General features: G+C 37.4%; 1 protein-coding gene across 7 annotated transcripts in view; it reads left to right on the top strand.

Annotated features, from left to right (window-relative positions):
* The first annotated feature begins 1666 nt into the window (after positions 1-1666).
* ddx3xa (DEAD-box helicase 3 X-linked a) overlaps positions 1667-17476 on the top strand; it is a 28313-nt gene continuing 12503 nt past the window's right edge. For 3 of the 7 annotated variants that reach the window (XM_051710161.1, XM_051710163.1, XM_051710164.1), the window contains exons 1-9: positions 1668-2039; positions 3564-3615; positions 3837-3884; positions 4454-4513; positions 12906-13082; positions 13480-13615; positions 16747-16863; positions 16971-17070; positions 17192-17327. In XM_051710161.1, the coding sequence (XP_051566121.1) occupies positions 1995-2039; positions 3564-3615; positions 3837-3884; positions 4454-4513; positions 12906-13082; positions 13480-13615; positions 16747-16863; positions 16971-17070; positions 17192-17327 (871 nt within the window). In that variant the 5' untranslated portion in view covers positions 1668-1994. Of the gene's footprint in view, positions 2040-3563; positions 3616-3836; positions 3885-4453; positions 4514-12905; positions 13083-13479; positions 13616-16746; positions 16864-16970; positions 17071-17191; positions 17328-17476 lie in introns of all 7 variants that reach the window. The other 4 variants (XM_051710168.1, XM_051710167.1, XM_051710162.1 and 1 more) reach the window with 3 other exon arrangements.

Genomic DNA, 17476 nt, shown 5'->3' on the forward strand with positions numbered 1-17476 from the left:
AAAGATTTATAATATATACATGACTATCTTTGTCTTTTTGTTTCTCTAGAAGACCAAACAATACATGTTTCCATAATAAAACGAACTGAGCATCAATACATTTGACAATAATATCACATACATTTTGCCAAAAATCCTTTACAAATGGACAGTGCCAAAATAAACGAATCACATTTTCAGTGCAGCTGTCACAAAAAGCACAGCTTATATTAATATTATCTTTAAATTTGACAAGAAAACATTTTACTGGGTAAATCCTATGTATGAGTTTAAATGATACTTCCATAGCTTTGTTTGCAATTAGAAACTGATTAGGTATGAGCCAAGCCTTTTTCCAAATAATAGTATCTGTAAAATGATTCCAATGTGAACACACATGATCTAGTCACAACATCTCTTTGGAATTGAGCTTTTATGGATCTATTTTTAGATGGGAAAAAAAAAAAAAAAACATTTCCCTATATATGAATTTACTATATTGGGCAAAGACCAATGATGCAGATTAAATCTTGACTGTTGTCTAAACAGTTTTAGCAATAAATATGTTGAGTTAATATGCATTATTAATAAAAATTGTATATCCTTTCTTATATGCTAAAATGAGAACTTTCCTGACCCATGACATAAATAAATTACATCATTTATATGTTAAAAAATATATTTATTTTAATTTTTTCGATTATTTGTCTTTTTTTATCTTATTTATGTATACATGTTGGATGGCTTATACATATATTTTTTATTTTTTTTATAATTTTTATTTATTTTATTTGTTTATTTTTTTCCTTCACCTGTACTTATCTTGATGATTGTATTCATACATTATTTGATCTTATTGAACATTTATATAGAAAACACTCCACAGTTTTACCACCATTTGTGGACACCATTTTCAGACGGTCCCTTACCACACCCTCCACAGTATTAGCACGTTTTAACACAATGTGTGGACTTTTCAGACGGTCCCTTACCCACCGTAGGCAAATTTTCCAACTTAAATCAATGTTAAATTGGCGATCTGGAACGATTTCACCGTGACGCCATCTGACCAGCTTACACGGGACAAATCATTTTATCTGTAAATACGGGACGGGTGGCAACCCTATTGCAGTGAGCCAAAATCTCATAAGTGAAAAAAAGGCCATTTAAATTAAATAATTGATCCACCAATATAATGCCATTATCAGACCAATATCTAATAAAAAGAGGCTTATGTTTATATAAGATGTCCTTATTATTCCACATATAATATCTATGAGGTGAGAAATTGTATGTCATGGACCATGAAATAAAGGCCTGGCGATGAAATTCAGCCAGTTTCACTGGTATTTTATAAATATCATAATTACAACTAAAGAAAAAATGTAATCCACCTAAATTTGAAATAATGCGGAAGGGGATAAAAATCCAAATGGAAGTACGATTTCTTATAATCTGTCTAAGCCAATTAACTTTAAATGTATTATTCAATATTTCGAATTCCAAAAAATTTAGGCCACCATTTTCATGTGAGTTCATAATAACTGATTTCCTTATAAAATGTATTTTGTTTTTCCATATGAAATTGAATAACAGGTTGTCAATCTTTTTGCACATGTACGCAGCATGCCAGAAGTATCTCGCGATACGTCCTACGCAGTGACGTCTTTCCTCCCTTCAATGGCATTTAGACTGAAGCTCGCACTTAGCGCATACACTGGGCTGCCATCAGCACAGCGGACATAAGATAGGAATATCGTGAACGAAGCTTCACATTTTGGAATTTTGTTTGCCAATAAAAAGGCAGGAGAGCGGTTAACGTACTTAATATTTACGTTATTCGTTTCTTAATATTTTTCATCAGTGGTCTTGCCACAAAAATCCCTCAAATAACGACAAGATTTAAAAACAGCAAGTGGCGTCGTTATAAAAGGAGTCTTGGCTGAAATCCTTTAGACAACAAAGATAAAGCTTCTCGGAAATAAAGGAGTAATCCTTACTCATTCTCTTTAGTTATGAGTCATGTGGTCGTTGACGGTTCACACGGTCTAGAGCAGCAGGTAGGCTCTGAATTTGTTTTAAGTGTGAGGGGTCTTTAATCGGTTTGATCTGTTGGCTTTGACACGCAGGCTGCGTCTCGAAACCTAGTGAGCTGTCTTTCTAGCCAGCGTTCCTAGCATCACAATGCCACAAAAATGCTGTCTAAGAAGGCAGCTCCATAGGTTTTGAGACACTGTCGCTGGTCCTCGTGTTATATGACTGAGCCTTTCAATCCATTACAGATGTAAAATTGAACAAATGTTGACATGGGAAATGACTTTGACCTACAGATTGGGTATGAAGTCCTTTTCCTGTCAAAGTCTTGTTTTAATTATTATTATCATAAGTTTTTATCTTTCTGCATTTCGGCAACCGACACCTCAGAATCAACGATAACATTGAGGTTTTTTAATAATTATAACACCAAATACAGTGTCTTGTCAGATTAAACATAGACGGTTGATCTTTAAAATCGCAATTTTTAAACGCAAGCCACCGAGATGTCGGACATTTTCTCTAGAGAGTGAGTCTGACCGTGAATGAGGCCTGTTTTACCATGCAACAGAGTTAAAGATTGATGCATTTTAGCATGGAACACATCAGGTATAAAGTTATACGTTTAATTACTCACTTGTAAATGTCTAGATATATTTGATCCAAATATCTATGCAAAGTGTCTTTTGTATCTTCAACATAAATAGGCTGTAGATTCGACTAGGACCTTCTTGCCAAATATTTGTTTTGTAAGGAGCTTTGGAATTTGAAACATTTACATTTGTTTAAAGGAATGATCTGAGTTCAGTCTCTGGTTCAGTACAAGTTAAGGTATATTCTGTAGATTTCCATAAAAAAATATAACGTCGGCTCATCCCTCAGTTTGTAAAAATATTTTTATTTTTTTATTTTAACAAATCGTGTACAGTAATACATTAATAATTATGGGACTTTATTCCTGTGGGTGGAGTTTGCTCCATGTGTAAACCTGATGTAAACATTGCCAGAGTTCCTCCTCATGACAGGAGTTATAAAATTGGATTAAACTTTATACAGACATTGTTTTTAGGCATTTAAAAAAATAAATAAATAAATAAAAAAATAAACAGACTCCGATGGGATAATGTGATCTTGTAGCCAGGGCCATAGCAAGGTAATCTGGGCTCCTTTCCTTTAAAAAAATACAGTTTAGAATTTTTGTGGGGCTCCCTGTACCTTTGGGCCTTCAGATTTGTTACCATCATTCACCCTACTAGTTATGGCCCTGCTTGTAGCTATACTTTTGAAACATGTGTAATTTAATGTTTATTCCAGTGCAATATATTGCCGCAAAGGCTTCCATTGTAAGAGTATTACTGTAAACATGATTTTGGTTTTTGCAAACTGAGGGACAAGGTGGAATTATTTTCTGTGGCGATCTAAAGCATATCACGGAAACTGGAACAGTAAACTCACGTGCTTCGTGCTGTTTTCTGTATTTACATTGGGTGGTATGCATGCTGGAGTATACCATGTATTACTCTACTTTGACCCACCATGCTGTTTTTCAGCTTGCTGTCTTAGACTTGAACTCAGCTGATGGACATGGTGCAGGCTCTGGCCGTAAGTGTATTTTTATCTCATGCCTTTATTCAGAGCTTCTCACATATTGCAAATAGACATCATCTATTTGGTCTCTGTTTTTTTTTTTTTTTTTTTTTGTGGTTGCAACACAATTTCTAGAATTGTTTGCGTTAAGTGTAAATTTAAGTGCACCTTATGCAGTGTGCCGAGCAAAATTATGATATGTATATATTTCTTTAATCAATGTTTCTTTTCTTCAGGGCGTTACATTCCTCCTCATTTGAGAAACAAAGACGCATCAAAAAATGGTATGCTATACTGGTTTACTTTAATAATCCATACACACAGTATTTAAATGAATACTGACATATCCAGCCCATTACCATGGCCAAAGCTCAAAATGTTTGATTTGACTTTAAACAAATCAAACATTCCATCCTCAATGAACTCTAATATGGATGGGTGCAAGTTTGGCATGTATTTGAGTCATGAGTTAGGTTTCAAATTTGATTGGATAACCATTTTATTGTATTTTCTTTGACTTCTACAATTCACAATCACTGTGCCTTATGAAAATGTTAGTTTACAAACAAAGACACTTTAAAAAAAAAATTGGAATTTGGTCTTTTCCAACATCTAGTTGAATGAGACTTTTCATAATAGTATGTTTTATATATATATATATATATATATAATATTATATTGGTTTTTTACATTAATTTGAGACAAATTAAATTTATGTAAGGAGAACCAGATTTTGGTGTTAAAAATGACACCATTTCATGATCTTAAAGAATGATTCCTAGGACCTCTTGGAAAAATCATTGCTTATAATCTTTCTACACGTTGTCTTCATTCTTGTTTTTTTTTTTCACAGCAGGAAATGCTTATTCCTTTGGTAGACAGAACAGTTATTCAGTGGCACCATTACAGAGCTGTAAGTCTTTGTCAGGTTCTGCTGAAGGTGCTTTGCTTCCAAGATGCATGAAAGTTTAATTCCATGCTTTCAGAGCCAGTAATTTGGGTCTGCATCTATTGAGCCAGCCATTTAAAGTCAGCACTCAGAATGGTGAGCGAACCTCACTTTTTGAAACTGAAGGAGTAATACTTGACTTGGAGTCTCTGAAGCTTTGATCGCTTTGTTGGACTGCTTCCCATGATAATCCAGCAGCTGTGGTTGCTCGCATTCTTCTCTTTTCTACTTTTTTTGTTGACTATGTGAATGTAAACAAAAATAATGAGGCTCATATGTGATAGCGCACACACTCCTTTGAATGCTAGGAAATGTTTAGGCATCTTTTGACCACATGAAACTCTTCCCTAAGTTTCTCCAAGACAGTATCCTCTTCCTGAGGGAAACCACAGACACAGGCATAACTGTCCAACTGGATGGAATGACTTTAGGACCAGTAATTATTAAAACAAGCCTGCACTGCTCTTGCGTTCCTCCGTCTGTGAAGAAATGGGTTTTCTTGTAAGTGCCCTGTGCCTCTGCTTAGGTTCCCAGAGATATCCATCCCAGGAGCTTTTATTTTATCATACCTACACTGGTGGCTGGTCAGACGGATGTGGTATATCTCCATGCATGTGATTTTTGCAACACTCCTGTGTACTGTTCTCATCCCTGTTTGATGTCACTGCATTGTACCTAGACCCTTGTGGAGGTAGGGCTGAAGTTCGTAGACTTTGCTTCAGATGAGTTCTAATGTCACACATCAATGGCACGACTAAATGTGTGGGCATTTTTCTTAAATGCTATGTAACGCACAATGTTAACATCACTACTTCAAAACAAAGAAACTACTCTGCTTAGCTATATGTAGAGACTCATAATTTATTCTCTCAGATTAGCCCAAGATCAACAACAATTTTGATTGAATGGCAGAGCCATTTAAATTGAGAAAAATTTGGATTTTGTTGTTACTGCTATTTTTAATTTCTGTTTGCTCTTAGTCTGAGCATAGTTGAGCCAAACCATTCTGTCACAGGACAGATCATCCTCTAAGATTCCCGATTTTTGTCAACTCCATTTTGACAAAATGTGTAGCTTCTGCACTATCTTTGCACAGCAGAATACTTGCTACAGTACATTTTTTTACAAAAACATTATTGGTATTCTTTTTTTCCAGCCATTTTTAAGACACTGTGAAATCAAAATGAAAGCTTTGCTGCTTTTTGTCCATATCTGTTAGCTTTAGGGTCAACTATATTCCATTGTACTTCTAAAGGTAGACACAATTCATTTTCAGAAGATATAAGCATTTAAATTCTGCAGTCTCTCTCTTCCAATGAAGAGACAGAGTCCCTTGAAAGACACAGTCATGACATCAAACTGTACAAGAGAAACTTTGTCCAATAAAATGTGTTCTAGAATGAGAAGGCACCCGCCCCATTAATCTCACCGCACATGGCTGTGTTCTCACCTGCACTGATGATTTCTTTGCAGGGCACTTTAAAGAGAGCACAGTCCATGTTGTGGGGTCTTTCCAAACAGAATGTCTAATAATAATCACTGTAAAAGTGAGTTGTGACTGACTGTTACCACCTTTCAGCCCCCTGAAGCCCTCAGAGTGGAGGGTTATCGTACTTTTTTTAATTTCTTTTTTATTTATATATTTTCTCCCCTTTTCTCCTCAATTTGGAATGGCCAGTTCCCAATGCGCTGTAAATCCTCATGGTGGTGTAGTGACTCGCCTCAATCCGGGCGGCGGAGGACGAATCTCCGTTGCCTCCGCATCTGAGACCTCCTTCAATCCGCGCATCTTATCAAGTGGCTTGTTGAGCACGTTACCGTGGAGACATAGCGCATGTGAAGGCTCATGCTGTTCTCCACGGTGTCCACACACAACTCGCCATGCGCCCCACCGAGAGCGAGAACCACATTATAGCGACCACGAGGAAGTTACCCCATGTGACTCTACCCTCCCTAGCAACCGGACCAATTTGGTTGCTTAGGAGACCTGGCTGGAGTCACTCAGCATGCCCTGGATTCGAACTTGTGACTCCAGGTGTAGTAGTCAGTGTCTTTACTCGAGGGTAATTTTATTTGATGGGAATAGGGCATAGGGACTATCACTTCTGATGGGAACACGCGGGAGTTAGACCTGATGAAAGTGTCTAGAGTTTGTTTAATGCAGCTGTTTTTCAGAGGTTTCTTGGGATGTACATCACAAGTAAGTTTTCTTTGCTCTTTCTAGTTAGCATAGTGTGATTCAAAACATTGATATGTTGTAATGTTTTATTTGCTTGTTTCTGATTCATCTTCATGACTTGCACAACAGCTCCTGCCTCGTCATTAATGAAGCCCACGATGTGCTGTTTTTGTTTGTAAAAAAAAACAAAATTCTGTTCGGATTTCAAGTCGGTGGAAAAGCGGCCAAATTAGGTTAAGATCTCGCAGTTTCTGTACAGTTTCACTCTCTAACAGCAGCATGGTGGACAGAGGAATGTGTGTGTCTGTATGACTGCACTTATTGGCTATTTAAAAAAATGGCACAAGCCGTTCAACAAGTCCCGCCCACTGAGATGTATATAGAATTGGATTGCTGATGCAATGGTAAACTGCCTCTTCTGCCATACATTCCCTTGCATCTGTATATAACAGATTTGTATATTGCATATATAATATATCTTATTGTGCATTTCTATATATACTTATATTTTCTATTCTATTCTATTTATTTATTTATTTATTTTAGTATCATCTCTGTCTTGTTGCTGTATTGTTTGTGTGCTGGAAGCTTCTGTCACCAAGACAAATTCCTTGTACGTGTAAGCATACTTGGCAATAAAGCTAATTCTGATCCTGATGTGTTCGAGCGGCCATTTATGCCCGAAATATCATAGAGCATTAATGACTGACAGGTGAAAAAGCCCCCGTTTCACCGTCTCTGATCTCCGGATACAGCGGTTGCATTTCACTCTCCAGTGACAGTCGTGTTTAATGTTAATTTGCTTGTTCTGGATAATATTCGTTACGAGGGAGGAGATATACGCGGATCGCGATGTCAGAGCATTCACCTGCCCCGGTGTTCATCCTATCAATGCAGCACAGCGATCACCAAAGGTAGGAAAACTGTATACAGTTGAAGTCAGAAGCTTACATACACCTTAGCCAAATACATTTAAACTCAGTTTTTCACAATTCCTGACATTTAATTGTAGAAAACATTCCCTTTCTTAGGTCAGTTAGGATCACTACTTTATTTTAAGAATGTGAAATGTCAGAATAATAGTAGAGAGAATTATTTATTTCAGCTTTTATTTCATCACATTCCCAGCAATCCAGTTCTATATTACAGGTGCATCTCAATAAATTAGAATGTCGTGGAAAAGTTCATTTATTTCAGTAATTCAACTCAAATTGTGAAACTCGTGTATTAAATAAATTCAATGCACACAGACTGAAGTAGTTTAAGTCTTTGGTTCTTTTAATTGTGATGATTTTGGCTCACATTTAACAAAAACCCACCAATTCACTATCTCAAAAAATTAGAATACATCATAAGACCAATAAAAAAACATTTTTAGTGAATTGTTGGCCTTCTGGAAAGTATGTTCATTTACTCTATATGTACTCAATACTTGGTAGGGGCTCCTTTTTGCTTTAATTACTGCCTCAATTCGGCGTGGCATGGAGGTGATCAGTTTGTGGCACTGCTGAGGTGGTATGGAAGCCCAGGTTTCTTTGACAGTGGCCTTCAGCTCATCTGCATTTTTTTGGTCTCTTGTTTCTTATTTTCCTCTTGACAATACCCCATAGATTCTCTATGGGGTTCAGGTCTGGTGAGTTTGCTGGCCACTGTGGGCAGGTGCCAAATCCTGCTGGAAAATGAAATCAGCATCTTTAAAAAGCTGGTCAGCAGAAGGAAGCATGAAGTGCTCCAAAATTTCTTGGTAAACGGGTGCAGTGACTTTGGTTTTCAAAAAACACAATGGACCAACACCAGCAGATGACATTGCACCCCAGATCATCACAGACTGTGGAAACTTAACACTGGACTTCAAGCAACTAGGGCTATGAGCTTCTCCACCCTTCCTCCAGACTCTAGGACCTTGGTTTCCAAATGAAATACAAAACTTGCTCTCATCTGAAAAGAGGACTTTGGACCACTGGGCAACAGTCCAGTTCTTCTTCTCCTTAGCCCAGGTAAGACGCCTCTGACATTGTCTGTGGTTCAGGAGTGGCTTAACAAGAGGAATACGACAACTGTAGCCAAATTCCTTGACATGTCTGTGTGTGGTGGCTCTTGATGCCTTGACCCCAGCCTCAGTCCATTCCTTGTGAAGTTCACCCAAATTCTTGAATTGATTTTGCTTGACAATCCTCATAAGGCTGCGGTTCTCTCGGTTGGTTGTGCATCTTTTTCTTCCACACTTTTTCCTTCCACTCAACTTTTTGTTAACATACTTGGATACAGCACTCTGTGAACAGCCAGCTTCTTTGGCAATGAATGTTTGTGGCTTACCCTCCTTGTGAAGGGTGTCAATGATTGTCTTCTGGACAACTGTCAGATCAGCAGTCTTCCCCATGATTGTGTAGCCTAGTGAACCAAACTGAGAGACCATTTTGAAGGCTCAGGAAACCTTTGCAGGTGTTTTGAGTTGATTAGCTGATTGGCATGTCACCATATTCTAATTTTTTGAGATAGTGAATTGGTGGGTTTTTGTTAAATGTGAGCCAAAATCATCACAATTAAAAGAACCAAAGACTTAAACTACTTCAGTCTGTGTGCATTGAATTTATTTAATACACAAGTTTCACAATTTGAGTTGCATTACTGAAATAAATGAACTTTTCCACAACATTCTAATTTATTGAGATGCACCTGTATATATCAGTGGTCCTGCCCCAACTTTGTCAACAGTGTAAAGTAAGCAGTGCTTTTCAAGACTTCAAAGGATTCTGATTGAATTGAAAGAGTTTCTTAAATCTAAATATGGATCCCAACCACAGCAACCACATCTCTGGTTACCTGCTGCCATGTGGAATGTGTTGTTTTTGTACTTGCCAAGAAATGCCATGTCCAGTTCTGACGTGAGTTTCAGTGTACATTTATTACAAGATCTAAATTCATTTTATTTTTTCTTAAAGGGATTGTTTGCTGCCAATTTGTTGCCTGCTTCAAAGATCTGCGAAAATGTAGTCGTTTTGATCACTTCTCATCAAATGTTTGGAGATGCATCTTTGCTTCCTTATTAGCTAGTAGGACAACAGCGATTGTGCTGTTTGGATATAAGCTCAAAGGTGTTTGGTTCTGTAGTATAACCACATCTGTGGCAGTCTAAAATACAAGTTATTGTGTGTTTGGTTGGGTTGTTTGTGTAGACTAAAATAATGAAGTGTGTGCGCGCGCATTATTCTGCTTCAAGAGTGCAGCCACAGCTAATTTCTGTGTGTATGTCATATGCAGCCTCACCAGCATGCACCGACAGCAGTGTAGCCACCAATGGAAAGGAGGACACAGCCAGTGTTATCAGCTGGGCTGATCGCTGTGGTAAATTTGAGCATCAAACAGTGGAATGCTTGGCCTGTTTTAATGGTTTCTGGCCAGTAAATTACCAATCATACATGCAGCAATTCATCCAGATATGCTTCAGGGCTTTTTGTGTGTGTGTTCAGTAGGGGTGGGTGATATATTGCATATTCAGGATATTTACACAATGATTTTGTTAGCAGGATATGATTATTTTAAAGAATATCTCCGCTCTGTTGGTCTTCACAATGCAAGTGAATGGTGACCAGATCTCTGAAGGTCCAAAAAGGACATAAAAGGCAGCATAAAAATGATCCATATGACTCCATTGGTTAAATCCATGTCTTCAGAAGTGATTTGATTGATGTGGGTGAGAAACAGATCAATATGCAAGTCCTTTAACTATAAATCTCTACCTTTGACCAGCCCCAACCAGTAGGTAGCTAAATGTGAAAGTAAAAGTCCCTTCCACACCAGAATGTGGAAGTGAAAGTGAAAATGTAGATAAACAGTAAAATAGAATTAAAATATTGATCTGTTTCTCACCCACACCTATCATATCACTTCAGTGTATATGTATTTAACCACTGGAGTCATATGGGTTACGTTTATGCTGACTTAATGTCCTTTTTGGACTTTCTAAGATCTGGTAACCATTCACTTTCATTGTGTGGACCTACAGAGCTGAGAGCTGATATTCTTCTAAAAATCTTAATTTGTGTTCTGGAGAAGAAAATCATACACATCTGGGATGTCATGAGGGTAAGTAAATGATGAGAGAATTTTCATTTTTTGGGTGAACCATCCCTTTAAGCATAATCGTGAATATCGTAATAATTGTAATGTGCTTTTTATTTGACCATGAATAACTTTATTTAATTTTATTTGGCAACCCTTCCTTGTATTGTGACTCGTAAATATGAGAGCATTAAGACAGATGAGTAACACTTAACAACAAGGTTGTATTTGTTAACATTAGTAAATACAACCCCAATTCTGAAAAAGTTGGGATAGTATGAAAAATGCTAATAAAAACAAAGGAGTGATTTGTAAATTATATTCACCCTTTGCTATAATGAAAGCACTACAGCTACACATTATGTTTTACCTTGTGAATTTAATTGTTTTTTTATTTGACGATGTTCCCCATAGACAAATTGGAAGGATTTTGGGCATTTCACCCTCTACAGTGCACAGTAGTTAAAAGAGTCAAGGAATCTGGTCAAATCTCGGTGCTTAAAGGGCAAGATGAAAACCACTTCTGAATGCGCATGATCTCTCCCTCAGACATCACTGTCTTAAAAAAACACCATCCATCTGTAATGGATATCATGAACATGGGCTTGGGATTACTTTAGTAAACCTTTGTTAGTCAACACCATTCGCAGCTGCATCCACGGATGCAAGTTACTGTGCAAAGCAGAAGCCCTACATCAACACTGTCCAGAAGAGCTGCTGACTTCTGTAGAACAATGGAACTGTTTTTTGGTCTGAAGAGTCCACATTTCAAAAAGTTTTTGAAAAACAAAGCCATCGTGTTATCTGGGCCAAAGAGGAAAAGGGCCATCCAAGCTGTTATTAGCATCAGGTCCCAAATGCTTAAGTGTTATTAGAAGAAATGGTGATGTTTCAAAGTGGTAAACACTCGACTGTCCCAACTTTTTTGGAGCGTGTTGTAATCATCTGATTTGAAATGACTGTTTTTAAAAAAACAATGAAATTCACAAGAAAAAACATCATTATAATGTGTAGTAGTGCTTTCAATATAGCAAAGGGTGAATATAATTTACAAATCACTCCTTTTTGTTTTTAATAGCATTTTTCATACTGTCCCAACTTCTTCAGAATTACATACATTAGATATCATGAATTAACAATGGACAATATATTTTTACAGCATTTATGAATCATTGTTGATGGTAATTTATCAGTGTTCATAATGCACAAACTACTAATGCATATAGCTTTAAATTTAAAAAATGTAATAGTATATATTGAAATTAACATATAATTTCAAATGCAACCTTATTATAAAGCATCACCGACAGATTTTTTAGTTGTGTCTCTGATTTTAACTTGAGTACCAAAAACACAGTTGATAAGTTTGATTCATTTCAATGAAGAGATTCATGCTGTCCGTTTCAACGAATTGATTCAAAACTCTGATTTTAAAAGATTAAAATTTTCACATAGTGCTGTTCATTTTCATGCATTGTTATATTGGTGCATAGAAATTAAACTGATTAAATATAATTTAGTAACAGTGTCCAACATGCCTTGAATAATTTTAACTAGATTTTACTTTTCTTTTTTACTGGCATTAAACATCTGCTTTTGCTACTAATACTAAAATTCCTATGATTAAAAAGCAAAAAAATTCAAGATTTATTTTTCAGATATATTGCCCAGCCCTAGTGTTCACCACCCCATATAATGGGAGGTACATTGTTCTGTGAAAGGTCACATGGTATGAGCTTGTGGAGTGTGTGCGCTGTTTATTCTTTAAACTGGAAATTCCTCGGCAAGAGATAGCTGAGTGAGTCACCAGGATTCCAAAATGAGTTTGCTCTGTTTCTTGTGCTTTTTAAATGCCAGGACGGCCAGTTTTGCTCAAATATGACGTTGGTCTCTCTGTGCTCTATCTTTTTGAGCAGTGCCATGAACCTGTTTTTCTGGTTGACTCAACTGACTTGAATTGTTCTCTGTGTTGCTGTAGGAACAAATTGCTTACTGACTTTCACATCTGCTGTTCACTCAACCATCTGCTGCTCACTCAGCCATCACTAATGAAACCTGTAAATTTATATGGTCCCAATGACCTGATCTTATCTACCTCCCTGTCTTTTGTAACAGATTCTCCAGGATGGGATGGTGGTCGTAGCAATGGTTTCGTTAATGGGTACCATGACGGTCGCATGAATGGTACTGCAAACTTTAGTCATGGACTTCCTCGCAGTGACAGAGGAGGACGTGGTGGCTTTCGTGGGAACAGGAACGGTGGTTCCTTCAACCAGCCAATGCTTAATACAGGTGAGAGCCTTGCACCAAGTTTTAAGTCTAGAGAGATTGATTGCAAGGTGCAGATGTTGTTTTACAAATCTAATTTAAAGCTGATGTAACTTTCGCTGTGTTAAAATACTTCTCCTATCCAACCTTAATATGCAGAGACAACTGTAAGTAAGCCATTCATACTGTAGGTGAATTTTCTCAAACTGTAAGCCCAGTGTCTCTTTGGCACTATGAAAACCTTCTGTTTGTTTTGGGCGACACGTCTAATGGCTTGAGTTGGGAGTGGGACTATTTCTTTGTTTGACCAACGGCAGATGGGGGGCGTATTTAGAAAGCTGTTTTGAAAACACAGTTTATTTTTGTAATTCCATTTGTTGGTGCAGAGATTAGATACTTCAGCTTTAACATGAAATTGTAGGTTATGGCAGTTATGAGAACAAAGATGGAGGCTGGAATTCTATGGTGAACAGAGATGCCTACTCCAGCTTCGGAGGACGTTCTGACAGAGGCAAGTCTGCATTCTTCAATGACAGAGGAGCTGGATCAAGAGGAAGGTGAGGAAGTGTCATACTACATCATACTACATGTCATAATGTAATAATTCATACTACTTAGTTCTACAAATCATAATATGTAATCTATATATTATGATTATATATTATTATAACCTATATATAACTTATGAGTGCTGCTTTCTAAGGTGAACATCACTATTATTATTGCTCATACACCGTCCTGCACTGTTTGTGCTACAGACATGAGGTAAGCTTGTTGAAAACTGTGATGCTACTTTTCTAAGTGATTGGACCTGTGTTTCTTGCATGGTGAGTAATAAAACAAGTTAAAAAGTTCCATTCACTTGCGTGGAAGGAAGTACTAGAGCTGTATCATCAGACAGCAATATGATGAAACTTGGGTGGGCTTTTTTAACTTGGGCTGTTGTGTCCTTGCACACAAAAATGGGCTCAAGGTGAAATCATCAGGTTATCCACGGGTCCTTAAAAAATCTTAAGTCTTAAATTTACTTTTTTTAAATTTAAGGCCTTAAAATGTCTTAAATATCTTAAATTACAAGAAGTCTTACATTTCGTTTGCTGAGGTCTTAAATTTTGGGGCGTGAATAGAGGACACGCAAAAAACAGCAGAATCTGAGTCAAAATCCTCTCTCTCTCGTGCATTTAGCAGCTGAAGCTTGAGTTTAGTGCAAGCGTGTTCAGGGAAGCTCATTTTTACTGAACTTACGATGTTACACATGTATAAACCTTCATAAACCCGTTAATCCGAAATGCAAATGCCAATGCTCCTACTTATAATTGACAAAGCGGTCAACATTACAATTTGCAAGCGCGCGAGGTTGGAGCGGTCTTTTGACGCTTTTCAAATCGTTGCACTTTCTTATTTTACACTACATTTGACAATAATTGTAAAGCTAACAGAACTACTCAGCTGCAGATTTACACCTGTTATATCTCTCATCTCCATCTCTCTAGAGGTAGGGCTGCCAACGCAATTGACACTGTTCTCACGCTCTTACGCCACACGTCCCTTTTCTCATGCAGTGATAACGTCGCGGAGCAAAGAGGACACTGACAGCGCATGGACAGACAAGACAGAGCAGCCTGCATGATGCTGCAAGTTATTCAGACCAATCGGGGAAAACAACAGCAAAGCGTCTCTCCCTCTCCTTTTCTTTCATAATTTAATCTGTTAACATTTTCAATACATTTTGTCAACTTTAAACGGCCATTTTTAATGTAACTGAGTTTTTATTTGAGATATTTCACTCAAAAATGAAAATTGTCATCACTTCATGATGTTGCAAACCTGTATGACTTTCTTATTTCAGTGGATATCAATAGAGATATTAGGGAGTTTCAGTCACCATTCACTTTCATTGAATGAAAAACAAGATGCAGTGACAGTGAACGGTGACTGAGACTAAACGTTTTGCTTAACATCTCCTTTTTTGTTCCATGGCAGAGAAAAATTCATACAGACTCGGGTGAGCAGTGATGACAGAAATTTCATTTTTAAATGAACTGCCCTTTAACTACCTGTTAAAGTATTTGTTAAAGGTATCTGCCAAGAAAAAAAATATAAATGTTATTCAGCACATGCTAGACCTTATTCACAGCAGTGGTATCTTTGAAATCTACGATATCTATTTTTAATGACAATGACAACAAGGCTGTGCGGGATAGATGTACAGTCTCTTCGATGAGATGGAACGATCCAAAAACACTTTAAACTGCAGTACGTGTACAAAACATTGAAAAAGTATCTTTTCAAGGACACTCAGTAGACAAAAAACTCCAGACAACATGAGTTGTGGAAAATCAGATGGGATATTGGAGCTTTTTACAGATTTACACCATGCATGCCATTGAAGAAATGGTAAGACTACCCCTCACAGCCTCGTTTCCATTCCCATTAAAAATCAAACATGGCGCTACTGTGAATAGGGTCCATAGACCAATCCTCTTTTTTATAGTAAATGGTGGCAGAAAGCCCGCTGATTTGTTAGATTTGACAGATTAGAGGATTAAATGAAAGTATGACACAAAACCATCATAAATACAAACATATTCTTAGCGATACAATTACTATAATGATATGAGTAAATAACAAACATGTAATCATGTTCGCTATAAATTTATGCTGCAAAGTTGAGTTGAAATGATCTCCTCAGTCCAGTCAGATCTGTTGATGATCTTGAAGCCACAGCAGTCAACTAGAGCCCTCTGAATCATTTTTCAACAATGGAATCCAACAAAAGTTTATTTTTTGCACATGGTTTTTGCCACCACTTCCGTGTTTGACATAAGTGGTGACGTTGCCAAAGCTTTGGTCTAATGTGTCATGTCTTGCTGGATAGCAACTGACTAAAGAGAAGGGTCTCAATAAAGGCTACATACTTTAAGCTACATGCATTCTTAATGATTTCATGTTAGAGTTTTAATGTTGTATTAACTTATTAACACATAAATGCACAATAAAATATAACCCCCACCCACAAAAAAAACCATGTCCAGAGACATTCAGGTAGCCTCAGTGGTTTTGTATTTACCAACTAATGAATTAATGTGTTTTTTTTTTTTTTATTGTGAAAGTGGTCTTAAATCTTTCTTTTATTTGGCCTTAAGTCTTAAATTTAATTCCTTTGAACCTGCAGATATCCTGATCATAGGCAGAATGAACTTAAATCCTAAGGATTTATTTTAGAACATGCACTGGCAAAGAACATGCATTGCATCACTCCCAGATTGGCGATTGACAGCCCATTTTTCACAGGGAAAATCCCCAGTCTTTAGCAGCATAAGGTCATATTACCCAGTCATGGTTCCCTATTACCCCTTTGATTGATTCCTTTTTAAAGACCTACAACACGTCTTTTAAACTTGATATCTCAATATACCATATGGGCCATTAAGCAACTGCTTAGAAATGCTCAAGAAAACACCCAGGACACCATAACAACCAACAAAACACTCTAGAAACTACATATCAGTGCCCTGGCAACCAAAAATTATACCTAATCATGGTGGCAATTTTTGCACTGGCAAGCACAGCTCCCATTTTTTTTTTTTTTTTTTTTTTTTTTTTTTTTTTTTTTTGGAAAAGTACAAATCTCATAGTACAGAGTTCATCTGATTATTGGCTAAAAAGAACAAGTAATTCTTGGCAGGTATGAGCGTGGAGGCTTTGGAGGAGGAGGAACAGTAGGGAACAGTCGTTGGGTTGAAGAGTCAAGAGATGAAGAGGACTGGTCAAAGCCAATGCCCCCCAATGAGCGTCTGGAACAGTGAGTGGCCCATTGCTAATCGCACTGTGCGTCCAGTATCTGGGAGACTCCATCTGTCATTGTGATTAATCTTTTGTTGTCTCTCTCTCTCTCCCTCTGATCGACAGTGAGCTGTTCTCTGGTAGCAACACAGGAATTAACTTTGAGAAGTATGATGACATTCCTGTGGAAGCCACTGGAACAAACTGCCCAGGGCATATTGAGAGTGTAAGCCAAATGATGATATTCATCTTCCACCTCATTTGTTTTGCTTGTTGTTTCAACAAGGGACTAAGGAAATTTCTCAAATGATTCCCTGTGTTTAGATATTTTCTGTTTGCGTCTTTAGTTCCATGATGTGGACATGGGAGAGATCATTATGGGCAACATAAACTTGACCCGCTACACACGTCCTACTCCTGTTCAGAAGTATGCAATCCCCATCATCAAGTCTAAGAGGGACCTGATGGCCTGTGCTCAGACAGGTGGGTCTTTAGGCAGTAGGTCATGGAGTTTAGGTGACACAATAAAGAAATGTCCGCACACATAGTGTTCCCAATTATTTTGCCATGTTTGATCCAATGGATCTTTGTCATGGGCTTTGGATGCCCTTATTCTCAGCCTTAGATGGCAA

The sequence above is a fragment of the Myxocyprinus asiaticus genome, chromosome 11 (genome assembly GCF_019703515.2).
Source record: "Myxocyprinus asiaticus isolate MX2 ecotype Aquarium Trade chromosome 11, UBuf_Myxa_2, whole genome shotgun sequence".
NCBI classification, from domain to species: Eukaryota; Metazoa; Chordata; class Actinopteri; order Cypriniformes; family Catostomidae; genus Myxocyprinus; species Myxocyprinus asiaticus.